General features: G+C 36.7%; 1 protein-coding gene and 1 long non-coding RNA gene across 3 annotated transcripts in view; both read right to left on the bottom strand.

The window, feature by feature from the left end:
* Positions 1-1,004: 1,004 nt before the first annotated feature.
* On the bottom strand, positions 1,005-4,166 carry LOC110457732. The gene is made up of 4 exons (XR_002463718.1): positions 3,997-4,166; positions 3,484-3,560; positions 2,119-2,194; positions 1,005-1,768 (listed from the first exon to the last, which is right to left on the bottom strand). It is a non-coding gene; the product is annotated as an uncharacterized LOC110457732 (long non-coding RNA).
* Positions 4,167-7,374: 3,208 nt separating this feature from the next.
* The window catches only part of LOC110457731, a 15,446-nt gene continuing 6,025 nt past the window's right edge, over positions 7,375-16,795 (bottom strand). For both annotated transcript variants that reach the window (XM_021509116.1, XM_021509117.1), the window contains exons 2-5: positions 15,637-15,810; positions 14,906-15,040; positions 14,078-14,119; positions 7,375-13,064 (exon numbers count right to left, since the gene is read on the bottom strand). In XM_021509116.1, coding sequence (XP_021364791.1) covers positions 10,030-13,064; positions 14,078-14,119; positions 14,906-15,040; positions 15,637-15,778 — 3,354 coding nt within the window. In that variant the 5' untranslated portion in view covers positions 15,779-15,810 and the 3' untranslated portion in view covers positions 7,375-10,029. The remainder of the gene's footprint in view (positions 13,065-14,077; positions 14,120-14,905; positions 15,041-15,636; positions 15,811-16,795) is intronic.

The following is a 16,795-nucleotide window of genomic DNA, read 5'->3' on the forward strand; positions in this document are numbered from 1 at the left end:
CTAAATGCTTAAAATAACAAGTTATACCCCCTACACATCGGGATATAAATGGTGTAGTTTTCTGTTTTTATCTAGTTAATCTAGTGAAGCCATCTATGATAAATGTATCCTGTTGTCACCTCATAACGCGACCAAAACAGGAAACTGTCGCTTATATTTAAAATACTTGTCTGTGAATTTGCTTCATAATCATTTCATGTTGGACAGAACAACAGATACAATATTATCTTTTTATTATATTATTTTTCTAATTATATTAGATTTTCAAACCTTTTTTAACATGTGATCCGTTAAATAGAAGTAATAGCCTAAAATTAGCGTAAGCCTCGATTTACTCAACCCACATGTAGTGTTGATGACGTCGTACAATTATGTCTTGTTCGCAGAAAATTTGCATAACCCCCCGCCCACACACATTGTTGTCAACATCATGGAAATTTTTCACATTAACTGGTAACTTCATGCTTATCGAGTGAATATCAGCGTAGACTTTGCTTGTGTAGCAGAACTGGACTGGGTCGATGATGTAGGTGACCAAGTAGCTCAATTGGTACAGCGTCTGTCTAGAGTTTGGACGGTCCCATGTTCGAACTCTGGTCAGGCCGTGTATTTTCCCTCTCCTGTTACAGTGGTGCCTGTGACCAACCCTTGTTTCAAACATTTGGTGTATGCTTGGTAAGGGGATACCCAAACCTGGGTTGTAAATAGAAAAAGGAAGTAAGAATGTAGCCCAACTGGACTGGGTTGATTGTCTGGAATCCGTCTTTGGGAGTTTGGAGGGTACTAACCCCTGTCTGGCCGTGCATTTTCCTCTCCTGTTGCACACAAATTTCTAAATATATATACTTATAGATTCTTGGGTCCCTGTGATTTGAAGGAGTATTCAAGATAGCAGATGTTCATCAGTCAAGTCGCTTTAGTTTGCGAAGATAAGCAGTGACCAGTAAATCGTAACTTATACCTTCAGATTGGACAGATGTAACAAAAGGAAAGAGACGAAAAGCCACAGATAAAATTTTAATATCACAGATTTTATTGCGATTTCTCCATAACAAAACACAGATATTAAAATCTATTACACTGCCCAGAGACATCATACAACAATGTCACCACTAGTTTTCATCATGAGGATCAAGTGTCGACCATCCATTAGAAACAGCCAAGTTTTTGTTCCTAATTTCATAAAATCTTGTCCACATGGAAAACTGGCGAGACGAGTTGCTGTCTGACGAATCTTGACGATATAAATGTATCTTTTTAATGATGGAAATAAATACCAATCATACGATAATGAACAGTTTTACCAGATGTTTCTTACATACAAGCATTCCAACCACAGACATACATAAAGGGGATTGTCAAACCTGAATATTTCTAAAAGACAGTGTTCTGGGATAATGCACATGTACATTGCGTAGATATTACATATATTAGCCTTTATTGGGCACAAAAATATGTTTTATGTTTCATAATGCAGGTAGGGCAATAATGTTTTAGTATTAGAATTAACTGTATAATCAAATATAAATAACTGTTTGCCATTACACTTATTGAATATAATCAAATGTTAAAAGGTCCATTAAAACAATGTTCATTCGTACTTATGCTGCCAGAGCAGATGTATAGACAACTTTTTCACACGCCCCTCTGATTTTACATCTCCCTATAAATCTTCCTTTCCTGAAGCGTTACTTTCCTTTCTGTTGAAACCCTTCTCGGCCATGAGAGCACGGCATCCCTCCAGGTCATATTTCTCCAGATTTATTCTCTATAAAGTGAAGAAAAAAAACCATATCAGTTTATATATAATAGCCAACATCTATATATCAAAAACTTACATACAATTCATATTTGCAATTCCTTTGATAGGTTGTTTCCTTTTAGATAGAAAATTTGCACCATTTGAAGTCCAACCTGAGAATGAGACCACTCTCAGAAATTCCAAAAAGTGGTGTCTTTATACCGTATTGGTTTACAGTGAAACTGTGGTAGTGAAAAGCATAAAAGGCAAACTAAAACCGGTTGGGGACTTGATTAGCTAAGAGTTGATCTATATATTTGTGTATGTATCATTTTCAACTTCTCTGTAATATGATCAATGAAAAATTATTATTTTACCTCCTCGCTTTCCTTGCCCTCATCGATAATCAACACGGGTGGAGCTCCAGACTTCTTGCGGAACTCAACACCTGGACTAGATTTGTTAAGGAGTGTTTAATGCAACAGTAAGAATGCCCATTTCCTCTTAGTCATTTAGAATATTAGGGTCACTTAGTGGTTTCAAAGAATATCAATATTTTATATCAATTTGTCAAGCAGTTGGATCACAATAGCGGAGCACACCCCTCGATTTTCAATTTCAGAATATTTCATTCTATAGGTATGCTTGCATACAAAGCCTATAAATTAAAGCCCTGTTCTCATAGTGTTCAGAATGAGTTAAATAAGATGAATATTTCATATCAGAGTGGAAGATATTACAACTTAATATAAACCACAATTTGATTTCCATTATACTCCTTCGGTTATGCTAGGAGTAAAGGGATTCTAGCGATCAAGATGAAGTATTAATTTGATTGGAAGAAACTATTTTTAACAACTTAATTTCTGTTACACACCAAATGATGTAGAAAGCGTAGAAACATTTCTTCTATCGACTGCTTGTTCAGCCAAGCACGAATGAATTATACTTTTCATAGGATTATAGGGGAATACATATTTTCACCTGCCATTTTAAAACTAAAGATATAATTACATGAAAAACAATACATACAGAGGTCACTATATCTCACCATCTTATTCAAACATTACATTTCTTAACAAGAAGAGATAGTTCTTTTTCACCTCAGCTAGCTGTCAATACATACAAATAATGTACTTCTCATACTCTCACTGTGATAACTGAATATTAAATTGTCTTGTTATTTCCTACGAAAATCTGCCAAATCCTACCATTGTTAGGAATATTGCACCCCAGTAATGCTGTACTGATAATTTTCAGGATTGTTGTTCAAATCTACCAGGGCATGTATTCATGAAACCGTTTTCATGTTCAAGCATAGGTTCTATCCCCCAACCAACTTTCTTGTTATTCGCTAAAATCATGTCAAACGATTGGGAAGCTATTTTTTTTATTTTCAAAACGGAAGGCAGTCTAATTACCCGAATCTGGCAAGACATACTACTCCTTTTTGTATGGAATTTTCTTTCCCTAATAGGCAAGCCTCAATGGTTTTTGGCTACTCGAGAATCCCCCCACCCCATCCCTCTGGTTGAAATCCCCCCACACCACCCCATCCCTCTGGTTGAAATCCCCCCATGAGGATGAAAGATTCTAATAACTATCCAAATANGGGGGGGGACTTCCCGATCTTAAACCCTATAGAGTCTAATGACATGGGGGGACTTCCCGATCTTAAACCCTATAGAGTCTAATGACATGTACAATGTGCATGCAAAAGTTTGAATTAATTGGAAGGATACTATAATCCTTCTTTGACATCGTCAAACAAAAATCTTTTCACCTCAGGCAAGCGATTTAAACGTCATCCACTGCAGCTCTGCAAAATAAAAATGAAATAAAAGGTTTCCCACAATATTATTGTGCTTAATATATACCTGATATCTGCTCATTATTTAATGTTTGTAGTCTAACTTTAAGATCACATTCTTGTCTAACAATTGCAACACGAACATCACATCACGTTCAAAGTAACTTCAATGTGAAAAGTCTCATTGATTTTGCTATATCTGTTCGTTTACACAATTTTTATTATCTTCCGGTATACGTAGTGGACAATTGGCTTACCGGACCAGACCAGACATCTATCTGTCACAATGTGTAAGTCTGGAGTCGGTGCCAGAGGAAACTCGGGCTAATTCAGCCTCATTGTTAAAAGTTTCCTGAGAGATACCAAAGAGAATATTTAACAACAGTGACCGATGAAAAAGCTCAATAGCTTCACAATTCTGTCATTGAATCCAGATATATATTACCTCGACTACAGCCGTTTTGGTTCCTGCTTCGCCATCGGACAAAATTTCCGTGAAGAAAATTGGCAACAGTAACACCACCGCTAACCTCATGTTCATCATTTTGGTCGTCGGTAAGATATCGATCGATCGTCGAAATGTTTAATTTAGATGGATTTTCGTTATCAAGCGTGTTGTATACACAGACAAAGCCACGTCGCAATATTAGAACCAATCGCGGATCGTTTATTTGCGGGTCATTTACTCCCCCCCTCCAGCTGTAACGTTATCCGATGTAGGGCTTATAATGTAAATTATGGGTGTAACATCACTGGAGAGCCAGCTGGTGCTTGCTTTTTTTACCATCACTTATATATGCAGCGAAGAATCGTGTAGGATTCAAAGTTTTGATTATCTCACTAATCTTGTTAGTACAGCCATTCCAAGTTATTGATACTGTTATATACAAGCATTTTTGAAATTATTCAGTTATGTTACTGAAAAGTATTTAAAAGTCTGCCCACCATCACCATGCACCCACTCCAATATTTTCATGTTCTTCCTCACAATTCTTAAGCTACTTGAAGGGGAGCAACCCCTACCAGGGCTTCACTCCTTGACCCAAGCTTCAATTTGCTGGCCAATCCATTGGGCCAGGCTGATATGACCATGTTTTAAAAATAAATTACATTTATAATGAACATATTCTTTTCATATACAATGCATTACTCTATAACTCTTCTTCATTGGAGAAATATAACACAGAGCACCAGCTGGGCTCTACTTTAAGACAATACTCACTCACTGCCTATCACTTTATTTATTTTTCTCACGTGAATTTGTTCCAGTCTCCAGGGCCATCAAGACCATCTGTTAATTGATTTTTTGACTGTATAGAAGTCAGATGTTCATTGTTATTGTTTCAGGCATATCAAGGCACTTAAATTACAAAGAAAATGTATCACTGATAACAAGTTCAAAGGAAAATCTCTTGAATAAATTGTGTAGTCATTACTAAATGTTTCAGTTCTTTGTTAGTTAAATGGATAAACATCTTCAGAATGACAAATAAGAGACCCATTTGGCCTGTATGACTCACCTGGACAAACAATTATGGCAAAATATCTACCCCTGTAATAGAAGTACATGTGTTGCAAATATTTCCTATTTTGTGCTGCTTCGATCTCCATACTAAGTACAACAGCCTTCTTTTATATAAAACAACTGATTTTCTGATATCATGGGTGCTTCATAGCATTATTGGTTGAAATTCAAATTCAATCTCAGATGTTTTTATGTTATACTGTGGGGATCTCAACAAATTCCATGTTATAACATATAACGTAAGGGACTAAGTACCTAGATGGGGCTTGGCCCTGAGGCTTATCCTAGTAGCATGGTTTTATGTACATTTAGATAGGGATCTGTGCCATTTCCAAGATACGGCATGTATTGGGACTTGGTCCCCTGTTAGGATGGGGATTATTTTGAAGTAGAACAGTTGTAGGTACTCCAATTTCCTGTTGAGGCCCCAAATCCCTCCAGCCCTAGGGATCAAATCAACTTGGGTTTTATTTAATATAATCATCTTGCCAAACTGATATCTGATATATCCTCAAAATTCAGCATCTTTTAAAAGGCCTCATTGTTCTGGCCTCGAGTATGTTCCAATCAAAATTTGGTTAATATCTATTAGCCAAACTGAAGGAGTAAGATTTTCAAGATTACCTGTACTTCTTATTTTGGGCCCTGGGGGGTTCAACCTTAGTTTATTTGATGTTGGGTCTCTTGGCCAATGGATTCCCAAGGCTAATTAATCATTATGGTAATATGAATCACCCTATGGTTAAGTGAAACTCACTTTTTTTGTTTTAATACAATTTTTTTCAACAATATCAGTTTCAGTTTATTTCAGGTTGTTCATCTTTATGTGGAATTAGGGAAAATTGGAGAATTTAGGGGGGGGGGAGGGGGGGGGGTCCACTTACTGGTAACTGTTTTCATGTTGAAATGAAGCGTTCACCAATTGTTGGTCTATAATCAACATCATACTTTTTAATTTGATTTGATCCACATGCTGTGAATTGCTGCTGCTCCTCTTTGTCAATAACCATACTCCGGTCCAATATTGTATAAATTGTGTTATTACATTTTGAAAATAAAGTATAGGCCTCATTGGGAAAATTGTTACTTTATGACAGCAATGCTTTAATTCTCTTCACCACTTCTGAGCATTACCTTGAAGAGTATAAACCAGGGGCCTGTTCGTTCATGCGGAACAACGGGTTTGAACGTTTATAAATGTAACAATTTCGGGTATAAATCCTGGCGGACCTGCAAATGTTTATGCAGGCCTTGCAAAGCTTGTCAAGGCTCGCCTGAAAGCAGCATCGGATTACTAGGTCCGACCTTATATCATAAACGAACAACAGTGGTCCGACCTGTTTGACCGATTAAACGAAAATGGCCCTGGCTACACATTTAACGGTAATTTATAACAATTCTCTGGTCCACATTGATAAAGTCGTTGGTTCTACACGACAATAATAAGACTTTGTCACAACTCAAGAACAAAGCCCTGATCAATGTGAAAAAACATAAAACAAAAGTACAATTTTTAATTGAAATATGTACATTAATTTTATTTTTTCAGCAGAAGGATAAATGCTTATATCCCATCAACAACTTCTTTATCAAAATAATTAGTTTACAGTGAATGCTTTAAAAATAATTACTTTTTTTATTTTGTTAAAAACGCTACTTGTTTTAAAATATCATGTGTTTTAAAGGCTTTCCGTCTATAAATAGATCTACAGCGAAACCTGTATTGAAGATTACCTGTCTATAACAATCAAATCTATAAATATTATCTGTCTGTAAAATTAAATAAGATTTGGTCAATACATTTTTTGAGGAAAAGTCTTAATTTCCAAAAAGGAAATAAGATGGAAAAAGATGGAAAAAAATGAACAAAGATACAGGTATGTCATGTATGTAAATATTTTGTTTAAAAAATAATGATTATATTATATATATATTATTACACATTAACAGACTGGTTTGAAAAATAATATCATTCCTTTAACTTGAGCCGGTATACACATTGCATCAATACGAAAGTATAGAGTGATCTACAGAAAATATGACAAAGCTATATAGGTCCATAGTTTATCATAGAACCTATGGCAAGTATATAATTCATTGTAACCTCATTACATGTATATAATTTACTTCAATGTAAACTTATAACATGTATATAATTTACTTCACTGTTACCTTATTACATGTATATAATTTACTTCACTGTAACCTTATTACATATTATATAATTTACTTCACTATAACCTTATTACATGTATATAATCTACTTCACTGTAACCTTATTACATGTATATAATTTACTTCACTGTAATCTTATTACATATTTACAATTTAAAGAGATCAATATTTGCATATCCCTACCTTCATATATCTTCAATACTCATTCAGATCAATGAAAATTATCTATATAAAATATAAACATAAAAAAGCTATGTTTTCATGAAAAAATGAAAAAAACTTGAGTCATGTAACAGAAACAATGAAATGAAGCTCTCAGAGACTTGAAAACCTACAATCACAAAGTAAATGCTTAGCAAGGAATTACCTGGGGGTATAACTACACTTAAAATTTTTAAAAATGTAAACTGCTGCAATTACAAAAACTATACAATATACGCTGTAGATAAAGTAAGGAAGACGGTCATGTACACCACTTAACTAGTATCCTGGAGTCACATGTGTACAGTGTGGTTAATTTTTGACTAGATTCACCCTTTTTAGGACTTCTAAACAGGACCAACATGATCTCATTTATTGATAACACTCACCAAGTATATATCTTTTAGTATATTCACTCTCACAGCAACCACACTCCACTTCTTTACCCTCATAAACACAGTACTGGTTTTGACTCAGTAGGTAGTATATGACATTACCTAAATAATCCACATAATAACGGCAAGCGCCCTGGGCGTAAGATTTGGGAAAGTAAGAATTTGTATAGCCTTTCAAATCTTTCCCCAATTAGCCATAATGGTAAGTAAATTCTTGTAATGAATGAGAATGAAAGAATGAATGATTTGGAGTTTGAGAGAAGAAATGAAAAAGAAAGCAGGAATAAAGGGGAAGAGGCCTCCTGTGTGAGGTTATATGACGTAAGAGGGATGATCCCGTGGCACCCAAACCCTGGCATCCTCCCCAAAAGATGCTGGGGAAAGAAAATCCAATTTGAACCTAAAAAAAAGGCCTTGATGATAACAGACAAGTGCTTTTTCTTAAGTTTATATGATGATGGGTAATTAAGGATAAAATAATATTATTTTACATTACGTCAAAAGATCACAACTGCTCTCAAATTTATTTCCACTAAAACTCCGACGTTTATCTTTTCAAAAGATATGTCTCATTTTAAGTACCTATGGTTATTTATTACAATGGAATGAGAAGCACAGACTAGAAAAGGGATAGCAAGAGTTTCTAAGGGATGAAGTATTTATCAGGTGGAGTACAGTTATATGGTACTGAGATTATTGGTGTACAAAATTAGAATGCTTGCTATTCATTTATTTTTAAATTGAAAATGTACAATGACATTATTTTGAGATTAGAGTATAAAATTAGAACGCTTGTTATTTATTTAAAAAAAATGAAAATGACACAATAATATACAATTTCTCATATTGTTCATGTTCAATATATTCAAATGTAATGTTACAAGTAAATTTATATAGTTGTTAAATGGGCTTGAGGAAAATGATTGTTTTGTTGCACCAAGAGGTCAGATTATCCTAAAATTTCAGTCAACAAGCGACAGGTTTGGAACGACTGTACAAGTTACACATTTCAAATGATGAAACATTAACCCACAGTCTCTATCAGTAGTAAAATAATGAAATTAGATTTCAGTGTTTTCATTAAAAAGTGCACATATTCATCATTCAGTTAAAAAGTTATTTTCAGACATGAAATTCCTGGAAATAGAATATTTGTGCATTTTTGAATAAAAAGAATTGAATCTAAGATTTTGTGATTTTACTTTTGAAAATGAGGTCATCACATTAATATAGAAACTGTTAAAATAAGGAATTATCACACAACTCCAGGGTTTTTACCATCTTCAAGAAAGCATAAAAAATGATGTCAACACCATATCTATCACGGCCAAGTGTCACAGAGACATGCTCAAGTGGTATACACTCTGCTTAGTGAATATCCATGTACATACAAAATATCTAGTGTGTTAATGTTATGATTTGAACACAAATTTGAATACAAAACCATTTGTCGAAACACAGGCATTTCCCTGTGTGGTAAGTGTGAAAGTATGAAAGAAGTCTTCCCTGCCCTACTATTATTATAGTACTGTAGACATTGTAGTAGGGTAGGGAACAGCCCTTGACAGAGAGATGTCGCACACCAGACATCTTTCTGTCAAAATGTCTAAATCTGGCGTCAGGGACCAGAGGAAAATTGGGCTAGGTATAGGGACGACTTATTTCATATTCTTACAATCAAGTTGCAGATGCTTGTGGTTGAAGTGGGATAATTTAATTCATTGTGACCTTAAATGACTTTTAGTCGTGGATCAGGAAAACTGGGTACAGGACACACAATGATTCGATTGAAGTGATGACTAGTACGTACTAGTACGTATACCTGAGCAAAGATTGATCAAAAGTAGAAAACCAATCGGCATCGAACAAACATTAAGCAAATCTCGTTATAAAATTAACTGAAATTTGGCAACATTATGAAACAAGCTTTAAACTACAATGAATAGCTCTTGTGAGTCTAAATGGAAGCCTGCTGGGGTCTTAATATGGAAGGAAACTGGACAGAGATAATCCATGAGGTTGAGCTGGTGACCCCATACTTTTTTAACATCCAATGTGTGAATTGAACCCTCATCATCTTGTGGTGAAAGGTGAGTGCACTAACCACTGGCCCCGGCCACATGGCTAACAATAGGGTCCTCTTTCAGTTTTACTGGCCGAGGACTGATAAGAATAGTACATTTTAATGCTGTGAGGAACTGTTAATTGGGGAGGAGAATCGTCTCGTTCTTACACTAGAAGGACTGCTCCTACTACTACTACTACGGTTAGAAGAAGAGGTAGGCCTGGCAGAGCTCATCACATAATCATGCAAGGCCTTCTTGTAAACCTCTACCTCCCCGCTGACCAAATCTACGACGGACACGCCACGGTCTGTTAACAAGCTCTCCATGTAGTTTTTGTTTCCTTTGGCTGATTCCTCCCGTATGACTAGGGCCTCGATAGCTTTGTAGCAATCCAGGTTCCACGACATAGCTGCATAATGGATGCAGTGCATGCCAAAGTTATCTCTAATGGACAAAAGGGATGGATATTTTTCACACAAATACATGCAAATAGCTTTGCTTCCAAACCAGCAAGCCCTAACCAGTATTGTACCATTGAATTGACTAGTGACTTCCTCCATGAACAGCTGGCGCTCTGAGTAAGTCTTACCTGCAAGTACCAATGATTCGATGGATCTGTAAAATTCTAGATTACCAGGTTCAACCGTGTAGTGAAGAGAGTGGCGTCCCCTTTTATCTCTAAGAGACAGCAGGGAAGGGTAGGTTTTACAGAGATACATGGCGAGATCTTGATTTCCCGACTGACATGCCACATGTAGAACTGTGCGCTGGTCATTTGTTATCAGACTGTCCATAAAGTGCCTTATCTCTGACCCGTTCTTATCTTTTAGAACAAATTTGGCCAATGCTTCAAAACAGGCTTGGTCACATGTTACGGCTGCAAAATGGAGACAATGAAGTCTATTCCTGTCCCTTTGAGATAACAGAGATGGGTATTCCTGACATACAAAGATGCATAACTCTTTACATCCAGACTCGCACGCCCAGTGTAAGACTGTCCTCTGATACCTAACGTCCACCAGTGCGGCCATGAAACATTGACATTCTTCCTGGGTCTTCTCCCTCAGAGTTAGTGCCGCTATATATTTGAAGCAGTCCAAATTTCCAGACATGGCGGCGAAATGCAGAGAATGTCGTCCAAACTTGTCAGTATTCGACACGAGAGATGTATATCTGATACAGAGATGTTCACACAGTCCCAAGCTACCAGACGCACATGCAGCGTGCAACAGAGTTTTACCGTCCACATCTAACAGAGACTCGATGTAGTGTTGGTCTGTTCCAGTGTAACCCTCCAGTACTAGTGGCTCCACCTGCTGGTAGAGCGACAGGTTTCCTGTCCTGGCGATGAAATGAAGGCTGCTGTAACCATACCGCCCATCTTCCTGTAAAAGAGACGGATATTTCTCCAGCAAGAAATTCACCATTTCTTGATGCTGAAACAAACATGCCTCGTGAAACACGTTGACGTCTTCCAACTGATAACCCGACCGTGACATTTCTGCTCTGGATGTCGGGATAATGTCATAGCGATCTAACTTGTGTAGTAGATCTGTTTTACCACCCTCTACTGCGGAAAAGCATGAGCTTGAATCGGGTATCACACCGGCCTCTAAGAGAAGAGACACACATTCCTCACTTCCTGAGCTTATAGCTTGATCCAAGGCTTTCTTCAATTGCCCCGCAGAGGCAAAACTTCTGTCAATCAGCCGTTTCAGTAAACAGTAAGAGTTTACTTTTGCGACAACAACAAAGAAACAGCTTTGTTCGTCTTCATTCATCTCTTGATCGAATACACCATCACAGTCATCGCTCATCTCGTTTCCTGTTTTCGGTCGAAAGCGGAAATCTTCTGGCACAGCGACTTGTTCATCAATCCACTCAAAAAATCCTGACAAAAACTGACCGTCACTCCAGGGTATAAGAGAGGCTATGACACTTAACTTTGCACCATCCCCCAACTTCAATTCTTCAAATATGCGTTGATACACATATTCATATATACCCTCATCCACGACTATCTTGCACGATGTTTCCTTACACTTAGGTGTCGCAATGTAACGTAAACACTCGCTGTTACAGTACTTCAGGAAGCCCTGAGGTGTGAGCTCCCCGTAGAGTATGGCCACTGCATCCTGTGTGGAATCATGAAAAAAATGGTAAACACCTTTTTCTTTCCTTACGAAGGAACCACACAAAGACTCTAAACCTTTCTTGATGCATCTGAGCTTTGAACCTAAATCTCCATTCAAGCTCTCCTGAATTTTTTCTGACATTGACATGTTGAAAACTTTCTCAACTGTTATTTGGTCAATACTTTCATTTTCCAAATCAAGTTGTTTGGCAGGTACATGTCCGTGAGACAGGAAGAGATAGAGAAGTGCTTTTTGTTGCTCTTCGTGAAATTTCCCTTTTATCACATCCCTCATGTATTTCAATGGATGTTTGAAAAAGTTGACCCTTTTGTGTTGTAGTTCTGAAGTAGAAGCAAAAACCCGACAACACTCGGGAAACCCAATTCCTGGAGATGTTCTTAAAATTTCAGCAATTTCTCTTTCGGAAAATTGTTGAAAGTTTCCCAATGTAGTCGTATACATTTTCAAAATACTTTTCTTTTCATCCTCCAATGAAAATTCAGTAGAGCTCAGATCAATGACATTGTCTTGCGTAAACAAGACCTGCCCATCAAACATGGATTTGTGTTCGTAATATATGTCATTGCGTACGGTGATGATCAAACAGTTTGCCCTGTCATTCCCTGCTCCCTGTAAACAGGGCCTGATGAAACTTTCGCGCTTTTTCCACCAATTTATCTCTTTTTGAATTTCGGACCCATAACCGAACAGGTCATCAAACAAAATGGCTAAATGGGAATTCGGTGAAATTGTATTGTCCCATGTCATCAAGTCTGTGAGCGAAATCGGTTCTTTTTTCGGACAGCTTGTCTCCCCGGTTTGTCCGATGTCCATGTCATGTTCGTTCATCAGCCAATGCAACAGTTCTACAGCTAAACGGGTCTTTCCATCTCCGGAATTTCCTCTAATTATCAAGCATTTGTTCTTCAAAATTTTCTCCTTGGCAACTGAGATGGCTTTTGTAGGTACATAGGGCTGTCTCTCTCTTTGATCCAAAACCCAAGCTTTTGTTTGATCTACAAAATAGACACACACATGCTAAACTATTTACAGACAGATTTACCTATTTTCTTAAAATAATGAACTGATCACACTTCCAGTAATCACGCCTACTTTTAATCATGCTCTACCCCAAGATAATCCCTATCAATAATCCATTTGGATTTTGTCATTGATAAAAATCAATTTCATAACCCTGTGAGGTACCGGCTAATTATCATTTAAACACAGTCCTGAAAGTTGAAAAGTTGTTTTTGATATATTTGACCAAGTAAGTTTCCTTGACAAATATGTAACTCATTCACCTCTGAAATTTCACAATGAACTACACCAAACTTTTGAATTGGAGGAGTTCAAACTTTTTTTTTCAGGGGTGAATGAGTGAAATATTTGTCAAGGAAACTTGCTTGAACAATAATTAATCTAAGCATCCATGCCTAATGCTTCGTGAGAAGAACTTTTCAATACACTTAGCTCCTATTGCTTAAATATGGGTCAAGGCAATTAGGTTAAACTAATTCATTAGCCTTACCCTGCAGCAAGCAAGCTACAGGCAAAATATCATAATGGCTTAGAGATCTATCTAAGGGACGTTTCAGGTAACAGCCCCCAACAAAGTCAGGCAGGATATAAATCAGCTCTGAAATCTCCATGCCTGGATTTGAAGGCCATTGGGTCAACCACTAATTCCAAGGGAAAATTTAAGCCAGATTGTCCCCAAATCACTATACACCGGGGTAATATCATTATCTCAAATTGATTCTTCGTAGAAAATCAAAGGAAGGGTCATAAATGCATCTATTTCATCACAAACAAAAACCCTTGTATTTATATACTATTATAACCGCTTGTGAAAATATTCTTGTAGCACAACCAATAAGTGTTTATAACCGCATTGATGCATTGACAAAAGCTTTGATTCTGATCGTTTTGTAATGTTGTGGTCTATATGCATATTTTCCCCCAATATTTGTTAAATGACCCAAAATTTCCAAACTGAAAAGGCATCAGCCCATAAATAAATACACACCTATCAAGCAGCTCTGCTTTGATAAATCCAGACCCTTTCTGTCTGTAATTGAAAGAAATGACACAGATTACACATCACATGATTCAGAAGTATATACAGTAAAGTTCTGGATTTCACTAGTAGTACCCCGTGATTAGCAAACCACCAGCAATAGAAAAGATTCTAGATTCAAACTGATAAACTGAATGAAATATTTGACTTTCAAGTCTCAACAATACAAAATATTTTAGACCAGTGAATTGAAGAAAATATTCGATTTCAAAGCGTCGAAAATACATAAAATCATAGACCACTATGTCATTCCGTTTCTAATCCTAGACTATTCAAAACATTTGGAACAGTTAATTAAGGTAAACTTTCAATTTCCACACCTTAGAAACACAAAACACACAAAACAACAGATTGCCCGAAAAATTCACAAATTCCAATCCTTGGAAAAGGTGAAACATGCTGTAAATAATTTTGTTGTTGAGAATATTCCCTTTTCGTGATTACACTTCATATATGCCTTAATAAGAAGAGGTGTGTACATTTTTTGTACTGTGTCGTAAAAAAAAATTGCCAGATTATGAGAAAGTTTTGATCAACCTGCCATCAAATCTCCTCACTAATTCATATTATCTATTTCAGAGAATTTATGTGAAAATGGTCAGTATTCATTTCTTTTCATATTCAGATTTTAAAAGGTGTATAGTACATGTATATGTTCAAAGTACAATACTGTTATTTTGCATTTCCAAAACTATGTTTTTATGAAAGAAGTGACATTTACAAGTTTTTTTCAATTCTTTTTATTTCGTTTTGCTTGTTTGTTTTACTTGGACCTACCTCCAGCGTTGATGATGCTGCCTCCCTCGCCGAAAACCATGTTTTCTGCATGGTCAAAGTTGAAAGTCATCTGGACATTCTGGACATTAGAGGATTTCTGTATCACTTGGTTGGACATCTCACCAAAATTAATCACTGAAACAAAAACAGGAAACGTTTCAGTCTCCTTAAAACATAAAAAAAAATATAAACTTTATTTAACATTTATGAAACATGTTATTTCAACTTATATTAATCACTCTTGTTAGCCCTGGTGTTAGCGCGTGGGGGTCTTAGTGTGGGAGGAAAGCGGAGTAGCCGGAGAAAACCCATGTGGTCGGGCAAGTGACCCCAACGGTTTCACGTCCGATCGGGGAATCGAACCCCGGTCGCCTTGGTGAAAGGCAAGTGCGCTATCCACTGCACCACCCGACCACCCAATCTTCTTGTTAATTCTGATATTGCGGATTAAAGGTAGAGGGCAGGGCAAAGAGAAAATAGGATCTAAACACACCCACCCTTTACCCCTACTCCATTGTACCCCAATCCCCTAAAAATAAAAATAAACATGGATTTATGCCTGTTTCAGAAGTCCTGCACGCACCAATATTTCTTAAAACAGTTGCCAAACAGGTTAGATTCATTTTGTTAAAACACCTACTACAGTGATTTTTTTTTTTTTTTACATGAACACCTGTATTCATAAAATAATCTATTACAGAAATAATCAATACTTATGTCAAATAAATTACCAGTTTGTGAACAATGTGAGTTACAGGGTGTTGCCGTTGCCATAGGTACGATCGCAGTTTGTCCTGCCGTAACTATCACGCCGTCATCATCAGTGTCAGTTGTCTCCTTTTGTTCTGGACTTGATTTGCTCCTGTCCGCCATTTCTCATCAGTTTTCTTATCGGGATAGGCTCCCTGGAAAATACAAGAAAAAATGGCGTCATTATGTAGTTAAAATGTTCTATCAACGTCCGACATACAATTATTATAAACTTCATTTATACAAACTTTAACTCATTCACCCCTACATCTTTAAAATGGATTTGCCCAGTGTTCGATTTGGTAAGGTTCAAATGTGACTTTAGTGGTGAATGGGTTAAGTACTACCAATGGAATCCTGTAAACCTGCACAGCTTAATCTGAAAAAAAACATTGAAACTAGAACTGTCGTCTATGGGCTAACTAATACCCCCTGCATTCTTGCTGCGTGTTGCTCGTAGGATGCTAAACTAACAAGTGAAAACATTTATAGAAAGTTCAAGGGTCATGAAAAAGTCCAACCTCAGATGTTGAACCATCAGACGAATGAAAAAAACCAAAAACACCGCTACTGTGACCTTTGACCTGATGACCTCAGAATTTTGTCACAATGTAGCCTGCATAATTGGCTACAATACTCTAATATATGTGTATACAAAATATCCACCATTTCCGAGATAATTAGCCATTGCAGTAACGTAATTCATAGGTGACCTTTGACCTCTCACCCCACAATCTTGAGATTTTTCAGTAGAGTAGCTTGCATTAATGCCTAAAATATTCCAATGTATATATATGTATACAAAATACCTACCATTTCCAAGATAATTAGCCAATTCAGTAATGTAATTTATTTGTGGTCTTTGACATTAAATCGCACGATCTTAGGAGTCTCCAGGCTCTATCTCCTGACAGTCATAATATTAAGACAGCCACTAAGGAACTTCTACAGACTCAATCTCATGACAGTTATAATATTAAGACAGCCACTAAGGAACTTCTCCAGACTCAACCTCCTGACAGTTATAATATTCAGACAGCCACTAAGGAACTTCTCCAGACTCAATCTCCTGACAGTTATAATATTAAGACAGCCACTAAGGAACTTCTCCAGACTCAATCTCCTGACAGTTATAATATT

The sequence above is a fragment of the Mizuhopecten yessoensis genome, unplaced genomic scaffold (assembly GCF_002113885.1).
Source record: "Mizuhopecten yessoensis strain PY_sf001 unplaced genomic scaffold, ASM211388v2 scaffold9301, whole genome shotgun sequence".
Classification (NCBI taxonomy): domain Eukaryota; kingdom Metazoa; phylum Mollusca; class Bivalvia; order Pectinida; family Pectinidae; genus Mizuhopecten; species Mizuhopecten yessoensis.